Source organism: Camelus ferus, chromosome 35 (assembly GCF_009834535.1).
Source record: "Camelus ferus isolate YT-003-E chromosome 35, BCGSAC_Cfer_1.0, whole genome shotgun sequence".
In the NCBI taxonomy this organism is placed as follows: Eukaryota; Metazoa; Chordata; class Mammalia; order Artiodactyla; family Camelidae; genus Camelus; species Camelus ferus.
In genome coordinates, this window is record NC_045730.1 from 7,445,377 (window position 1) to 7,458,266 (window position 12,890).

Sequence of the window (12,890 nt, forward strand, 5' to 3'; positions counted from 1 at the left end):
TTCAGCCACCTGCCGGGTGCCAGCTCTTGTGCCAGGGGACTCCAGTTTTACTAGAAGCAGGGTCAGTTATTCAGTAGCCCTTTTCCATTCAAACAGAACATTCAATTAATGTGTATTGAGCACGTACTATGTGCCTGGGACTATTCGACACATTTTTCTAGTCTACTGCAGCCATCCCTGAGGTTAACTAGAAGGGAGTAGTCAAACAAAGGGAGGAAAACTCGTACAAATTTTGTGCATATTTTTGTGCCAGAAATGCTGTGAGATGCTTTTATCAAGAACACAGTTAAAAGTACATTTGCATTTGATCTCTGTCCATTGGAGTTCTTTAGTGGTTGACATCAGAAACTTAAATTCTTTATCTTAAACATAACAAAACAAAAAGAAAGAGAAAAGAAATGTGTTGGAAAAATGAAAGGAAAAGCTGAACAATCAGTTGGGTTTAGGAAAGGATACAGGAACCAGGGAAATGCCAGAGACTTAGGTGACATTTATCCATTCCTCCACTTAACATATTTTTTTTATTATCTACATGCTGGGCAAACACTTTCTCAATAATGAAGACAGATAAGGTGCCTTGCCTTCTCCCATATGAGAGAGAAAAAGAACAAGTAAACCAGTAAACATACACAGAAATTTCATGTAGTGAGAACAGCAATGAGAAAGAAATAAAGCAAAGGAAAGGGACAGAGAGTGTGAGGGCAGGGACGCGGTGCTATTTTAAATAGCGTTGTCAGGAAGGTTGTCCCTGAAGAGGTGACTTTTGAGCAAAGACTGGAATACGATGTGAGAGAAGACCACAGAAGTGTCTTGGGGAGGACACTGGTTAGAGAGACAGGCAGTAGCAGAAGCACTCAAGCCAGACTCAGCTTGAAAAGCCTCAGAGGGCCTTGCTCGGGGTCACTGGACAGGAGAGGAAAGAGACAGGAGGACCAGTTGCTTTCAAAATTTGCGTTGCTTGGCTCAGATAAGCATCCCCAGGAGGGGCAATGGGTTTGAGCTGCCTTGGGTCACGTGCCCACCCCTTAGCCGGGGAGACAATGGCGTTTGGGATGATGGTCCTTTGGAGATGGCGGGCAATAGAAACAGACCGGCTTCCAGGAGAAAATGTAGGTACTGTTACCAGAAAAGGGAAGCCTGAGTGAGACGCTATCACAACACTCACCGCCTTGGGAGAGCCGGATGCTTTCTGTTTCTCCTCTCCAGCTGAAATACCATAAATGATAACTGAGTACCTACTTTTTTCCAAAGCAGGCAGTCTGTGTGGTGGAAGATTCCAAGGTGAAGAACTGAGATCCTCGGTTTCAGGGGATAGGGAGGAGCCCCACAGAACTAGAACATTTTTTTTTAACAGGGATACGAAGAATAGAGAGAGAGGCAACGAAGGCAAGCCTAGTCCCTGGAGGCCCCTGTGAAGGTGTTTGAAGTAGGAAGGTATTGAATATTCCTCATACAGTGACATGTTTAATTAAGCAGTTAATTGATTAATCTGGTAAAATACCCATCCATTTTACTTTAAAAATGAAGCAGAGATCTTTGCAGTGCCAGACTAGAATATATAATGGCTAGCTACTCCCTAAAAGCAAATTAGAAAAAGACACATATAAAAATTCAGTAAAATTTCAGCACTCTGTCTTTTTCTGGGCACCAAGAGAAGTCAAATTGCAGGAAGACTCAAATTGGAGAAAATGAACAAGTGATCAAAAGGTTTTTTGTGTTGTGTTTAAATGTCAATAATGGTAACACTGTGTGTTGTGAATTATTAAATAAGACAACAGTTCAAATTTGCTTCATTCCAGGCAGCTTGTAGAGCCTGCCTAAGAAAGGTATTTACAAGCTCCCTAAATGTTATATTTTGGGCTTTCAAGATACTAAATTTGTCTATGAATCTTTTTCTTTGAGAGTCCTAAAAGGGAGTCCCGTAACTTCAAGTCAATTTGTAAATATTTACTTTGAGTTTTCATAGTGACCACTGCCTTATCTGTGAGGCCAGTTTCGGAAGAGGTTTTCGCCAAGATGAGTTTGAGTAAATGCCTTAACAACGTAAGACTAAGTAAAGAGATTGGAAAGGAAGATGGTGTAGGTGGTTTAGATAGACTCCAACAGGGGAAATTCAAGATTTAATTATAAGTTATAAAGCCCAGGAATTTCATCATAAAAGCTTACTGGAAGTAGCTTTCTTAGGAGCACTAATATATGTGCAATAAATTAAAGTTGGGATGACAAAGGCAGGTGCTTTATCCTAAATAAATACAGGCAGATGACACATTAATAAAAATGTTCCAACAAATGCAGCCTTTTAAAATTATTTCATCAGCTAACAAGCATTATTTCATCAAATAGCAAACATTATATGTTTGTCATTAAGTGTCCGTAAATATTCCATTCTGACGATGCTTTGCTCTATAAAACCGGAGTCCACTGAATCCAATTAGCACCTATCCTGTGTATCTCACGTTCAATGAATTGATCTCATGCCAAGTATCTTTTCTCAGCTCTAACTTTCTACAAATTTCCATGTTGGAGTTCAGCATTTATTCTTTTTATAGTAAGTGCAGTTTCTTTAAGAAAATCTCCTTTTCCTTCAGTCTCACTAACTTTTTCTTTGACCATGTCTGGTCTATTCATGAGTCTATGAAAGGCGTTCTTTATTTCTGTTACAGTGTTTTTGACTTCCAGCATTTCCTCTTGATTTTGTCTCAGAATTTCCCTCCCTCTGCTTACATTACTCATCTGTTTTTACATGTTATCCACCTTTTCCATTTGCACCATAAGCAAATTAATCATGGTTGTTTACAATGACTGGCCTGATAATTCCAGCATCTCTGCCATATCTTCTTAGGAAGATCCTGAAGCACTTACAGAGGCAGACCTTAGTAGAGAGAGATGCTGGAGCTTTCACTGAAACAGTTTTTAAAAGCACAGAGATTCCTCCATTTTCCCCTTAGTTAATCCAGTATCAGAAGCAGGTGAGAGACAAGAAGTTGGGACTCGGTGGTGTGAAGGTGAGCCTGATGGGTAATACCTGAGTTCTTCCCGTGGCTCAGCCACTAATTGGTTGTCTGACCAAAGGCAAATTATTCTCTCAGTCAGTTACTTTATATGTAAAATAGCCTTTTGAATCCGTTTTCTTCCCAACAACTCTCATGCTTCCCTTTCTCTCTGCTTCATTCCCTCTCTCTCCCTCCACATATCAGCTCCATGGTAATGGGGTCATAGTTAATATTTATGGATGCTCTAGGAGGAATGTAACCTTATAATCCTCTCTATGTTAGAGATGAGGAGACAGACGCCTGAAGATGGTGGACTTGCCCTGTCCAATCAGCTGGTAAGAGAGAGCAGGATCCCAGAGAGCAGGGAGTCTGTGCCTGGGGACTTCCTGGCCCTGTGTCAGGATCTACTCCTGCGGGTCACTTCCACAGCCTCCCTGATCTGGTTCTAAAGAAGCTGTCTGATGGAAATGTTATGTAAGTCACATAGGTCATCTTAAATTTTCTAGTAATGACATTTAAAAAAGTACAGGTAACATTAATTTTAATACTATATTTACTGTAATATTTCCAAGATGGTATCATGGAAGCATGCAATCAATTGGAAAATTATCAATGAGATATGTTACATTCTTTCTTTGTACTAAGTTTTCAAAAGCCCATGTGTGGTTTACACTAATGGCCCGTCTCAGGCCAGATTAGCCACATTTCAAGAGTTTGATGCCCACATCTGGCTAGTGGCCACCATATTGGAAAGCACAGGTCTAAATGGTGTAACATTTGGGACAAGCAAGTGTATCAGCTACAAAACGCCATGTTGATATTTCAAAGTGTTTATATGGTAATAACAAAAGCTAACAGTCATGTAACTATACACCGGGCACTGTTCTAAGTGCTTTGTTTGTCTTAACTCATGAAGACTCATGACAATTCCAGGAACAAGCCACCTTTACTGTCCTTGTATTTCTGATAGGTAAACTGAAGATTCAAGAAGTTGCATAAATTGCCCACAGTCACGTGGGTGAGGGTCTCAAATGCAGACTTCGAAGCATACAGTTTGGCCATAGGATCTATGTTGCAACCTCTTTGCTCTTCTCCTTATGTGATAATAGCTGGGCTTCAAAATTTTTAAATGTGTCCTTTTTAAGTTGCTAGCAGAATGTGTGTGGAAGTGGCTGGAGTGAAGGGGGATAAATTCACTTTTATTTGAACTTGAAATTGCCAACTGTGTTTCTATCTGGATTTCTTTTAATCTCCCATTGATCCATGTGTTTAAATCCGGGGATTGGGTTTTGGATCAGCAGGGCACACTGACGAATGCCAGGGTAAGGTCTGGTGTGTATTTCAGCCACACCAACAAGAAGTCAAGATGCTCTTTGGGGGTAATTAGTGCCCTCACCTCTTTGTGTGTTCTCAATAAGTCTGGTTATCCCAGAGCTCAGACTGCTTCCAGGAGATAAATAAGGGCAACTGAAGTCTACATTAACTCTGCCAGGCCACAAGGGCATTGTAAATGACAGCTCTCAGAGAGACTTATCAGCTTTCAGCAACTTGCAACACCTCGACCTAAGCCCCACAAGGACTGAATGTGGACTGCTTAGATTATTACATTCTCATTTGGAGGCTTTGAATCTCTTTTTACAGCAAATGATGTCATTTCCACAACTTGAAGGTAACTTTGGGGACAGGAAGAGTTAATGCCACACATCTGGAAAGCCTGATTAAAAGTTGAAGGCCTGGGGAAGAGAATTTTGATTCACAATGGCTTATATTAATTTTACAGCCAACTTTCCTCTCTCTTTTTCTCAAATTGTCAAACACTCTTAATTAAGGCTGCATAGCAGTTGCTTATAAAATCCCAATGAAGTGCCACACATTTTTCATGTGTTATATCTAATCCTATGATAACCGTGTTATAATAATCATAGCAGCAAACACATAGTGAAGGCTAAGAATGTACCAGGGTGTTATTCTGAACGTTGCATGTTTTAAGCCACTGACTACTTCAACAACCAACCATGCAGGTTTTCTGTCTCCTCGGAAATGTCGGGACCACTTGTATCTAACCAATTAGAATATTCTTTATCTCGGTTCAGAACAAAATAGTAGGGAGACAGGGAGAGTTGAAATGGTGAAGCAAATGGGGAGATGTAAGCAATTGGTGAATCTGGGTAAAAGGCAATAGGAGTTCTTTGTACTGTTCCTGCAACTTTTCTGTGAGTTTGAAATTATTTTAAAATTTTAAAAAACTTTTCAAAACAACAACAACAACAAAAGAATATTTTTTTCTCCAAGACTATCTTGATCTGGGGAAATCAAAAATCCAGAGAATCTCAAAGAGAAATTAATGGATGCTCACATAACCACTGCCCAGAATGACAAATATTAACATTTCATGTATGTTCAAAATGTTTTTAAAATATTACTTAATATAATATCTGGCATACTTGAATATGCCAGATGAGCTCAAATTCTCATGTGTCCCCCATGCCAAGATACAGTTTCCTTCTTATCTCGAGGTAACCCCACAAAACAATACAGAAAAACTGCAGCATGCATTTACATCAATGTATACAGGTGTTGTATTTGCATGTATCTTAAATTCATGTAAATGATTTCATACTGGACAGATCATTCTCCACCGTTCTTCCCTTTACGTGGTTTTGGAGATACAGCCATATTTGTGCATAAAGATCTAGTCCATCCAGTTTAACACCCTCACAGGGTCCTCTCATATCAACATCCCATGTTTTATTTACTCCTCTTGTAGATCCTTATTGATTTGTTTCTTATAGCTCATTATTATTACTGAAGTGACTATGTGTATCTTTGTAAGCATCCGTATTAGTCTGTAAGGCTACCCAACAAAATACCAGAGCTGGGTGGCTTATTAACAAGTTTATTTTCTCACAATTCCAGAGCCTGGAAGTCCAAGGCAAAAGTGTTGGCAGGTCTGGTTTCTCCCAAAGTCTCTCTCCTCAGCTTATGCATGGCTGCCCACCCTGTGTCCTTGCATGGCCTTTGCTCTGTGCATGTGTATCCCTGGTGTCTCTCCTGTGTCTTATAAGGACACTAGTCCTGGACTAGGACCCATCCATATGACATCATTTAACTTTAATTATTTCTCTAAAGACCCTCTCTCTAAATACAGTCTCATTTTGAGGTGTACTGGGGATAGGATTTTACCATATGAATTTTGGGGAGGACACAATTTAGTGCCGATGATGAGACCACTGAAGGCAGTCAAGACTAGGGGTTCAGAGAAAGGGCTCTGAAGTCAGCCTGCCTGGGTTAGATCCTGACTGGCCATGTGCTGGCCATGTGACTTTAGCATCTACTCAAGCCTGCAGCAACTCATCTACAATAAAACCCATCTGTCTTGGGGGTTGTTGTGATTGTTAGAAGAGTTACACCTAAAAAGCACAACACTGTGCCTCACCCAGCATCAGCTTCTGTAAGGTCGACTGGTGTATGTTAACAAGAGTTAATCTAGAAACATCACTGGTTATGGAATTTCTGAGACACAGGGGACCCATTTTCAGTTTTTCTAGATACTGACAAACTGCTCTCCATGGTGGTCACACTAGTGAACACTTCCACTAGTCAAGTACAAGAGTTCCTGCTTCGTTATTTCCCGGCTAAGAATTGATTTTTCCATAATACAACATTTTTATCCACCTGATGTTGGAGGAAAAGTATGTCATTGTTTAGAACATTCTTTGATTTGCATCTGTTTTTCAGGAGGTCTGTAGACCATAAGGGAAAAGAATAAACAAGTGTTTGGGATGCTGGTTATAACCATTCCCTCAGTACGGTCCAAAGCAAAGCCATTCACGATACAAATGGAAACTCTCTTTGGCTAGAGTTGGATGAAGGCAGAGAATCCCTCAGGTGTCCCTGGTTATCCTTCTCTGATCTCTGGTTCTCTTTCTGTGCTTTTAAGGATTTTTACTTCTGCTTCAGGAAATGAAGGGTGTCTTTTACTGGACACTCTCCAAAGTGTAGGAAAGTGAAGTAACCCTTTCCTGGCAACAAGGATGCAGACTGCATTAATGGAATTCATCGCTGGATCTTGGGGTTCTAGGGCATTTTTATTTTCATCTTTGCCCATGCTTGCCTCTTCCAAAAATTTCATATAGGACCTGTATGCTTTTATAAGAAAAAGAAGAGAAAATAATGTTATTAAAAGAGAATGTGGATTTTAATATTCCATACACTTTAAAACCTGGAGAGCTTGAGTTAAAACTCCACTAATAACAATTTTATTTATAATAGGATGGGGACTGCTCTTGGACTCCAAGCCAGAAAAAAAATTAAAAAATCATTAATCACTAATGTAGCATTTTATTTACTGGTGAAATTCACCAGCGCTGCTAATTTTGTTGGTCATTTTGCCCAGTGCTGAACAGCAGTTAGCAGGCTGATGAGTTAGCCTAGGTTTCCCACGTGCTCACTGGCAAGGAAATCCTTTTCTTGTTTAGCCAAAAAGCATCCCCCTCATCTCCCCCCTTCGCCCCCAGCAAACCCTTAAGGGGCTCAGGAAGTTTGTCCCACAGCTTTCTTTAAGCTCTTTTCCCTTGCCTCACAGTCCTAAGATTAACTAATGGAAGATTTTAATTAGTGGTTGAGACAATGGTGAATTCAGGGGAGAATGCATCTGTTTACATCTCTCCCCTAAAATGCCCAAGTTAGCAGTAAAATTCTGGAGTTCAAGTTCTATTTCTTAATTCTCCCAGGAAATGTCCTTTGCCCTCACTGCCCCGTCATTTTGTAGGTCTAAGTCTCAAACGTGATCTTGCCTTCAGCTCTATCACTTGTCTTTGTCATATTTCAGCAGGTTGTCAAAATCACCAGACCTCAGGAATTATTAAGCCACTAAGATTAAATTGGATTTAAAAAATTCTGATGGACGCTGACTGCTCACCTAAGACCCTCCCTCCTTCTTTCCCTTCACATATATGTGCCTATTTCTCCTAGCTTCAGGGACCATCAGCATCTCCCTCCACTGAGTTTACATAAAAATGAGTCCCACATTTGAGAATCATTGGGAGGAAGTCTTATTGGCCAACTTCCTTTTAGCTCAAGTTAATTTCTCTTAGGCTTCTCTAGCAGGCTGCATTTTCTTACCAAGTAAAATATCCTTTGTGAAATAATTTAATATACAGATTTAAAACAATGGATTCAGGGAAAAAGAAGCACTTTCTAAGATTTTTAACTGCTTGGTTTTTAACCCAAGCACATAGGGATACTACCAATGGGAGGAACAAAGAAGTATTATGGGTAGGATTTTCCTAGAAAACTATGAAACATTGTAACAGGTCTCAGAGGTGACACTCAATTTTCCTCCCCTTGCCCTAGAATGTGTATGGCATGAGCAGGAAAGATTTCTTCATGCGCATGCAGAAGAGACCCAAACCATTCTGATTTCCAAGGGTTGACAAGGATCACCAAGGACTTAAAGTACTGGATAGTTCTAGTAGAACAAACTGGATTACTGCGGGCGGCTGAGAGGGCTCTGAACAATGGGATCCTACATTTCAGTGATGGAAATAACAATACCTAGTTTTTTCATTAAGGATTCACTTCACGTGCTTAACAACCAACCCTGTAGGGTTAATACCAGCTAGTTCAGACCCTTGGTTTTAAGCGTGAGGGTAATGAAGGCAAAACAGTTACATAACATGTCAAACATGGTTCATGGATTCAAGGGCAGGGGCTGAGCGATACACCAGGTTTTTAAATTTTTAATCCAGTGTATTCTTGCAACACCATGCAAGGATCACATTTTGAGCTCCCTGTAACAGAGATATTTTGTACTTAGCCCCGGTAAGGGAGATTTTTTTTAGCTCCTCATTTTATTTAGGTGCTTATAATGGATTATGACACTTCCCAGAAGCAAGATGTACCCAAACCTAATAAAAATAGGGGGGAAACAAAATTTTGCCATTGGCAGCAATGTGGATGGACTTGGCGGGCATTATGCTGAGTGAAATAAGTCAGAGAAAGCCAAATACCGTATGATACCATTTATATGTGGAAACTAAAAATGTGCAACAAACTAGTGGATGCAACAAAATGAGAAGCAGACTCACAGATACAGAGAACAAATCGGGGTGGAGGGCAATATTGGTGCAGGGGAGCAGGATGTATCAGAAAGTGTGGGAATCAGAGCCAATATTTTGTAAGAACTGTAAATGGAGTGTCACCTTTACACATTGTACATAAAAAAGTAGAACTTCCAGCTTCATCCTGTAAAAAAAAAATAAAACAAAGGAAAACAAACAAAAAGACTGCAGTGAATTAGGTTGACCACTTCGGGTTAATGCTTTTGAGTGTTTTTCTCAGGTCACACCCACATTCCTCAGTTTAGCCAGGCTAATTCCACCTCCTCATGTTTCTAGGCACGTTGGCTTGTTAATGAGACCATCCAAAGATTTTGATGAACTATCAAACTTTAAACTTTAAAAAAACAAACTAAAACAAAACTCAGCTGTCTGGAATTTACAACATAGCGATTTTCATGTCGGTTCTCATCTGTCTCAGAAAACTTCTTGAAATTCTTCAGACCATCAATGGTACCTTGTAATGAATGTCTAAGAAAGTGGCACATTCAAGCACATTACCTTTAGGTCCACGGTCAGGGTTCTGCATAATGTGTTGCTAAGAAGAAGGTAACAGTTTTTTGGTTCTAGTACTGAGCTTAGCTCCAGAAGGGTGCCAGGCATTACATGTTTTCTACATTCATGATTTGGGGCTTACGTTATGATTTTAAATCTCACAAATCAGTGTCTAGCAATCACATAATTTTTTTTTTCATTTCTGTATAAAATAAGATGTCTTTTTGCAGAAAATGTCCAGACTGTATTTGTCAAGTACATATTTTACAGTTGCCTTTCGTACTAGAGAGGCCTGACCTCAGCTTGTTTATAACTGAATGACTAATGTGGATTGAAATTGGTTTTGTAATTACATGGGTAGATAACTTCTGGGGCTTTTATTTGGTGTGTTTTAGAATCAGTGCTTGGAGACAGGAAGGAGCCTCAAAAATCAAAACTATGATTCATAAAAATGAAAATGATATGAGACATAAGAATTTTCCCTGATAATTGTCAGAAGGACTTGTCCCCAACTAGTTACTACAAAGCTAAAAAGAGTAAATTATGTGGTACTCATATAAAATAAAGAGGCAAAATTTAAGATTCTACAATTTAGACTTCATATGAATCCGTGAGAGAGTAAAGGATTATGAAATAATGCCTGGGCAATTAGTTGAATGTTTAGGCCCATTTTTCAGAGCATGCTCTGAAATGAACTTTTACATCATGAAAAAGTAAAATATATGAATAATAATCAGTATATAAAAATAAAGCATTTTTTTCATGGGCATCTTACATCTCAGTGGGGACTAGATGGGGACAACTTTACAGTCAACCTAAAATAAAATCACAAAGAAAATAATAGAGATAATTTTATTTCACTATAGAAAGCATGCCAACCTTCCATATGACAATAAAAATGGGGTAATAATTATTGAGTGCTTATTAAATGTCAAATAAATGTTCTTAGTAAATGTTCTGAATGTTATGATTCTCAGAACTCTTTTTTTTTTTTTTAAACTCCAAATTTGTTATTTATTTTTCAAAAATCTGAAGAAGAAACTTACCGAAACAAGGCCCTCCTAGGAATGTTCTTCAAGTCTATTCAGCTTTTGGCTGATACATGAAATTACAGATAATACATAAAACTTCTCCAGCCAAGGTGTGAGGCTTAACTAGCAGCATCAGAAGCCGGGTCTACAGTGTTGGGAAAGAAACTTTGCCTTGAAAAGTCAGACTAGTAACACTGCAGCCCCAGTGGCCTCTGCAAATGAGGACTTGCCAGCCACCAGGAGACAGACACATAGTGTCCAGCACCAGTCCTTGGGCCCTCACTCCTCGGGAGTTTCAGGAGCAGGATCCAGGTCGGGGAGCAGCCCGTACTTCTGGAGGATGGCTGTAATGCTCTCAAGGGCACAACCAGGACGAATGATGCCAAACTTTCCAGGTACAGACAAGTCAACCACAGTTGAGCCTAGCCGGCATTTAGGGCTCTGGCCATCTCCAATTGGTCCCCCATCAATGACCAAAGAGAAGTGAGGCCAGAGATCTTGGAATTCCTCAACCTTCAGAGAGCTGGCCTGGGAGCTGAGTTTGGCGCTGGTGAGAGCTAGTGGTCCCCCAAATACCTGGGCCAAGTCCTGCATGAAGGCATGATCGGGGATCCGGATGCCTACAAGAGGAGTGAAGGGGTTCAGGTCCTTGTTGAGCTCCTCTGAGCGCCCCATCACCAGGGTCACTGGTCCTGGCAACAGATCGTTCAGGAGCCCCTCAGGTACTCTCACATGGCAGTACCTGTAGATGTCTATCAGCCACGCGGCCCAGACATACGGCCAGCCGGCGCGCTCCAGGTTTGCGGCCCGCACGGCCCCGCTCCCCGGGAGCCGCAGCAGCCGAGACCCCGGCGCCGCGGGAGCGGGGCTCGGCGGGCGGAGGAAACGCTCTCTCCGGGCGGAGCCCGCCCGCTCCTCGCTCAACCCCATGCTGGCAGCCACCATGGCCCTCAGCCCCCTGCGCCGACGTGCCGAAGACATCCGCCTGATTCTCAGAACTCTTAATTCTCAGAACAATCCAATGAAATAGATATCATTATTATCCCATTTTACAAGAAACAAACCGAGGCACAGAGAAGTTAAATCATTTGCTCAAAGTAACATGATTAGGGCTTATAGAACAGAAGATTTTAATTTTAATGTACTTAGATTCATCATTCTTTTTTCATGAGTGTCTTATGGCTAGCTAATGCTCTTGGAGTCTTGTTTTGAAAACTCTATATTCTTCCCAAGATCAGCAAGATATTTGCCAATAAAACTAAAACATTTGAAAGTTTTATATTTGTCATTTAAGTCCTAATTTTTCTGGAACTGATTTTTCTGTTTGGGAAGAAATAGAATCCTATTTTATTATGTAAGTATGTGTAATTATTTATCTAGCTCCTCTAAGTGAAAAATATCTTCTTTTCCCACTGATCTGCCCTGCATCACTATCGTGAGTCAATTTCTGTGTCTTAATGGGTCTATTGCTATGCTGCATGTGACACTGGTCACTTTGTCTGTCTCCACGTTGCTCCCACGTCGCTTTCATTACCTGAGCTTCAAAACAAGGGCTGTTATCAAACAAAGAAGAATTAGCCTTTGTTATCTTTCTTCTTCTAAAATATTTAGGCTCCACTTTGCTCTTTATTCTTTCATACACATTCAAGAGTATGTTTCTCAAGTGCCGTGAAAAAAATTCTATTGGAACTTCTACTGAGTTGCTTTGAATCCATAGAGCAATGCTCAGAAAACAGAGATCTTTTGGACAGATATTCTTTTCACTCATCAAATTAGCAAATATGTTTAAAAATGAGATGACCTAATGTAAATGGTAGAAAGCCATGTGCTTATTCTCAAACCCAGCTTGAGAGAGTTTAAATTGGTGTATTTTTTGCTGAAAAGCAATTTGGCAAAATGTGTGAAGAGCTTTAAAGATTGCAACTTTAATCTCATAATTAAAATTTCACAAATTTGTATTTCATAAGGAATTAATTTGGGACTCTGCCATGGTTTTACATCTAAAGATGTTTACTAATTGAGAAAATTATGAATAATCTAAATGTCCAACAATAGGAATGTGATTAATGAATTATGAAGCATTTGTTAATGGAATCACCTGTAGTCTTTTTGAAGGATTAAAAAAATTTTTTTTAATTTTTAATTTTTTTTGGGAGGAGGCAATTAGGTTTATTTAATTAGTTTATTTCTTTAATGGAGGCACTGGTCATCAAACCCAGGACCTTGTGCATGCTAAGTGCATGCTCTATCAC

The 12,890-nt window shown here is 40.0% G+C and overlaps 1 protein-coding gene across 1 annotated transcript; it reads right to left on the reverse strand.

The window, feature by feature from the left end:
* Positions 1–10,820: 10,820 nt before the first annotated feature.
* Positions 10,821–11,679, reverse strand: LOC102505008 (yrdC domain-containing protein, mitochondrial-like). Its single transcript, XM_032473544.1, has one exon. The coding sequence runs from the start codon at positions 11,617–11,619 to the stop codon at positions 10,918–10,920; it is 702 nt and encodes a 233-aa protein (XP_032329435.1). The 5' UTR covers positions 11,620–11,679; the 3' UTR covers positions 10,821–10,917.
* Positions 11,680–12,890: the final 1,211 nt, after the last annotated feature.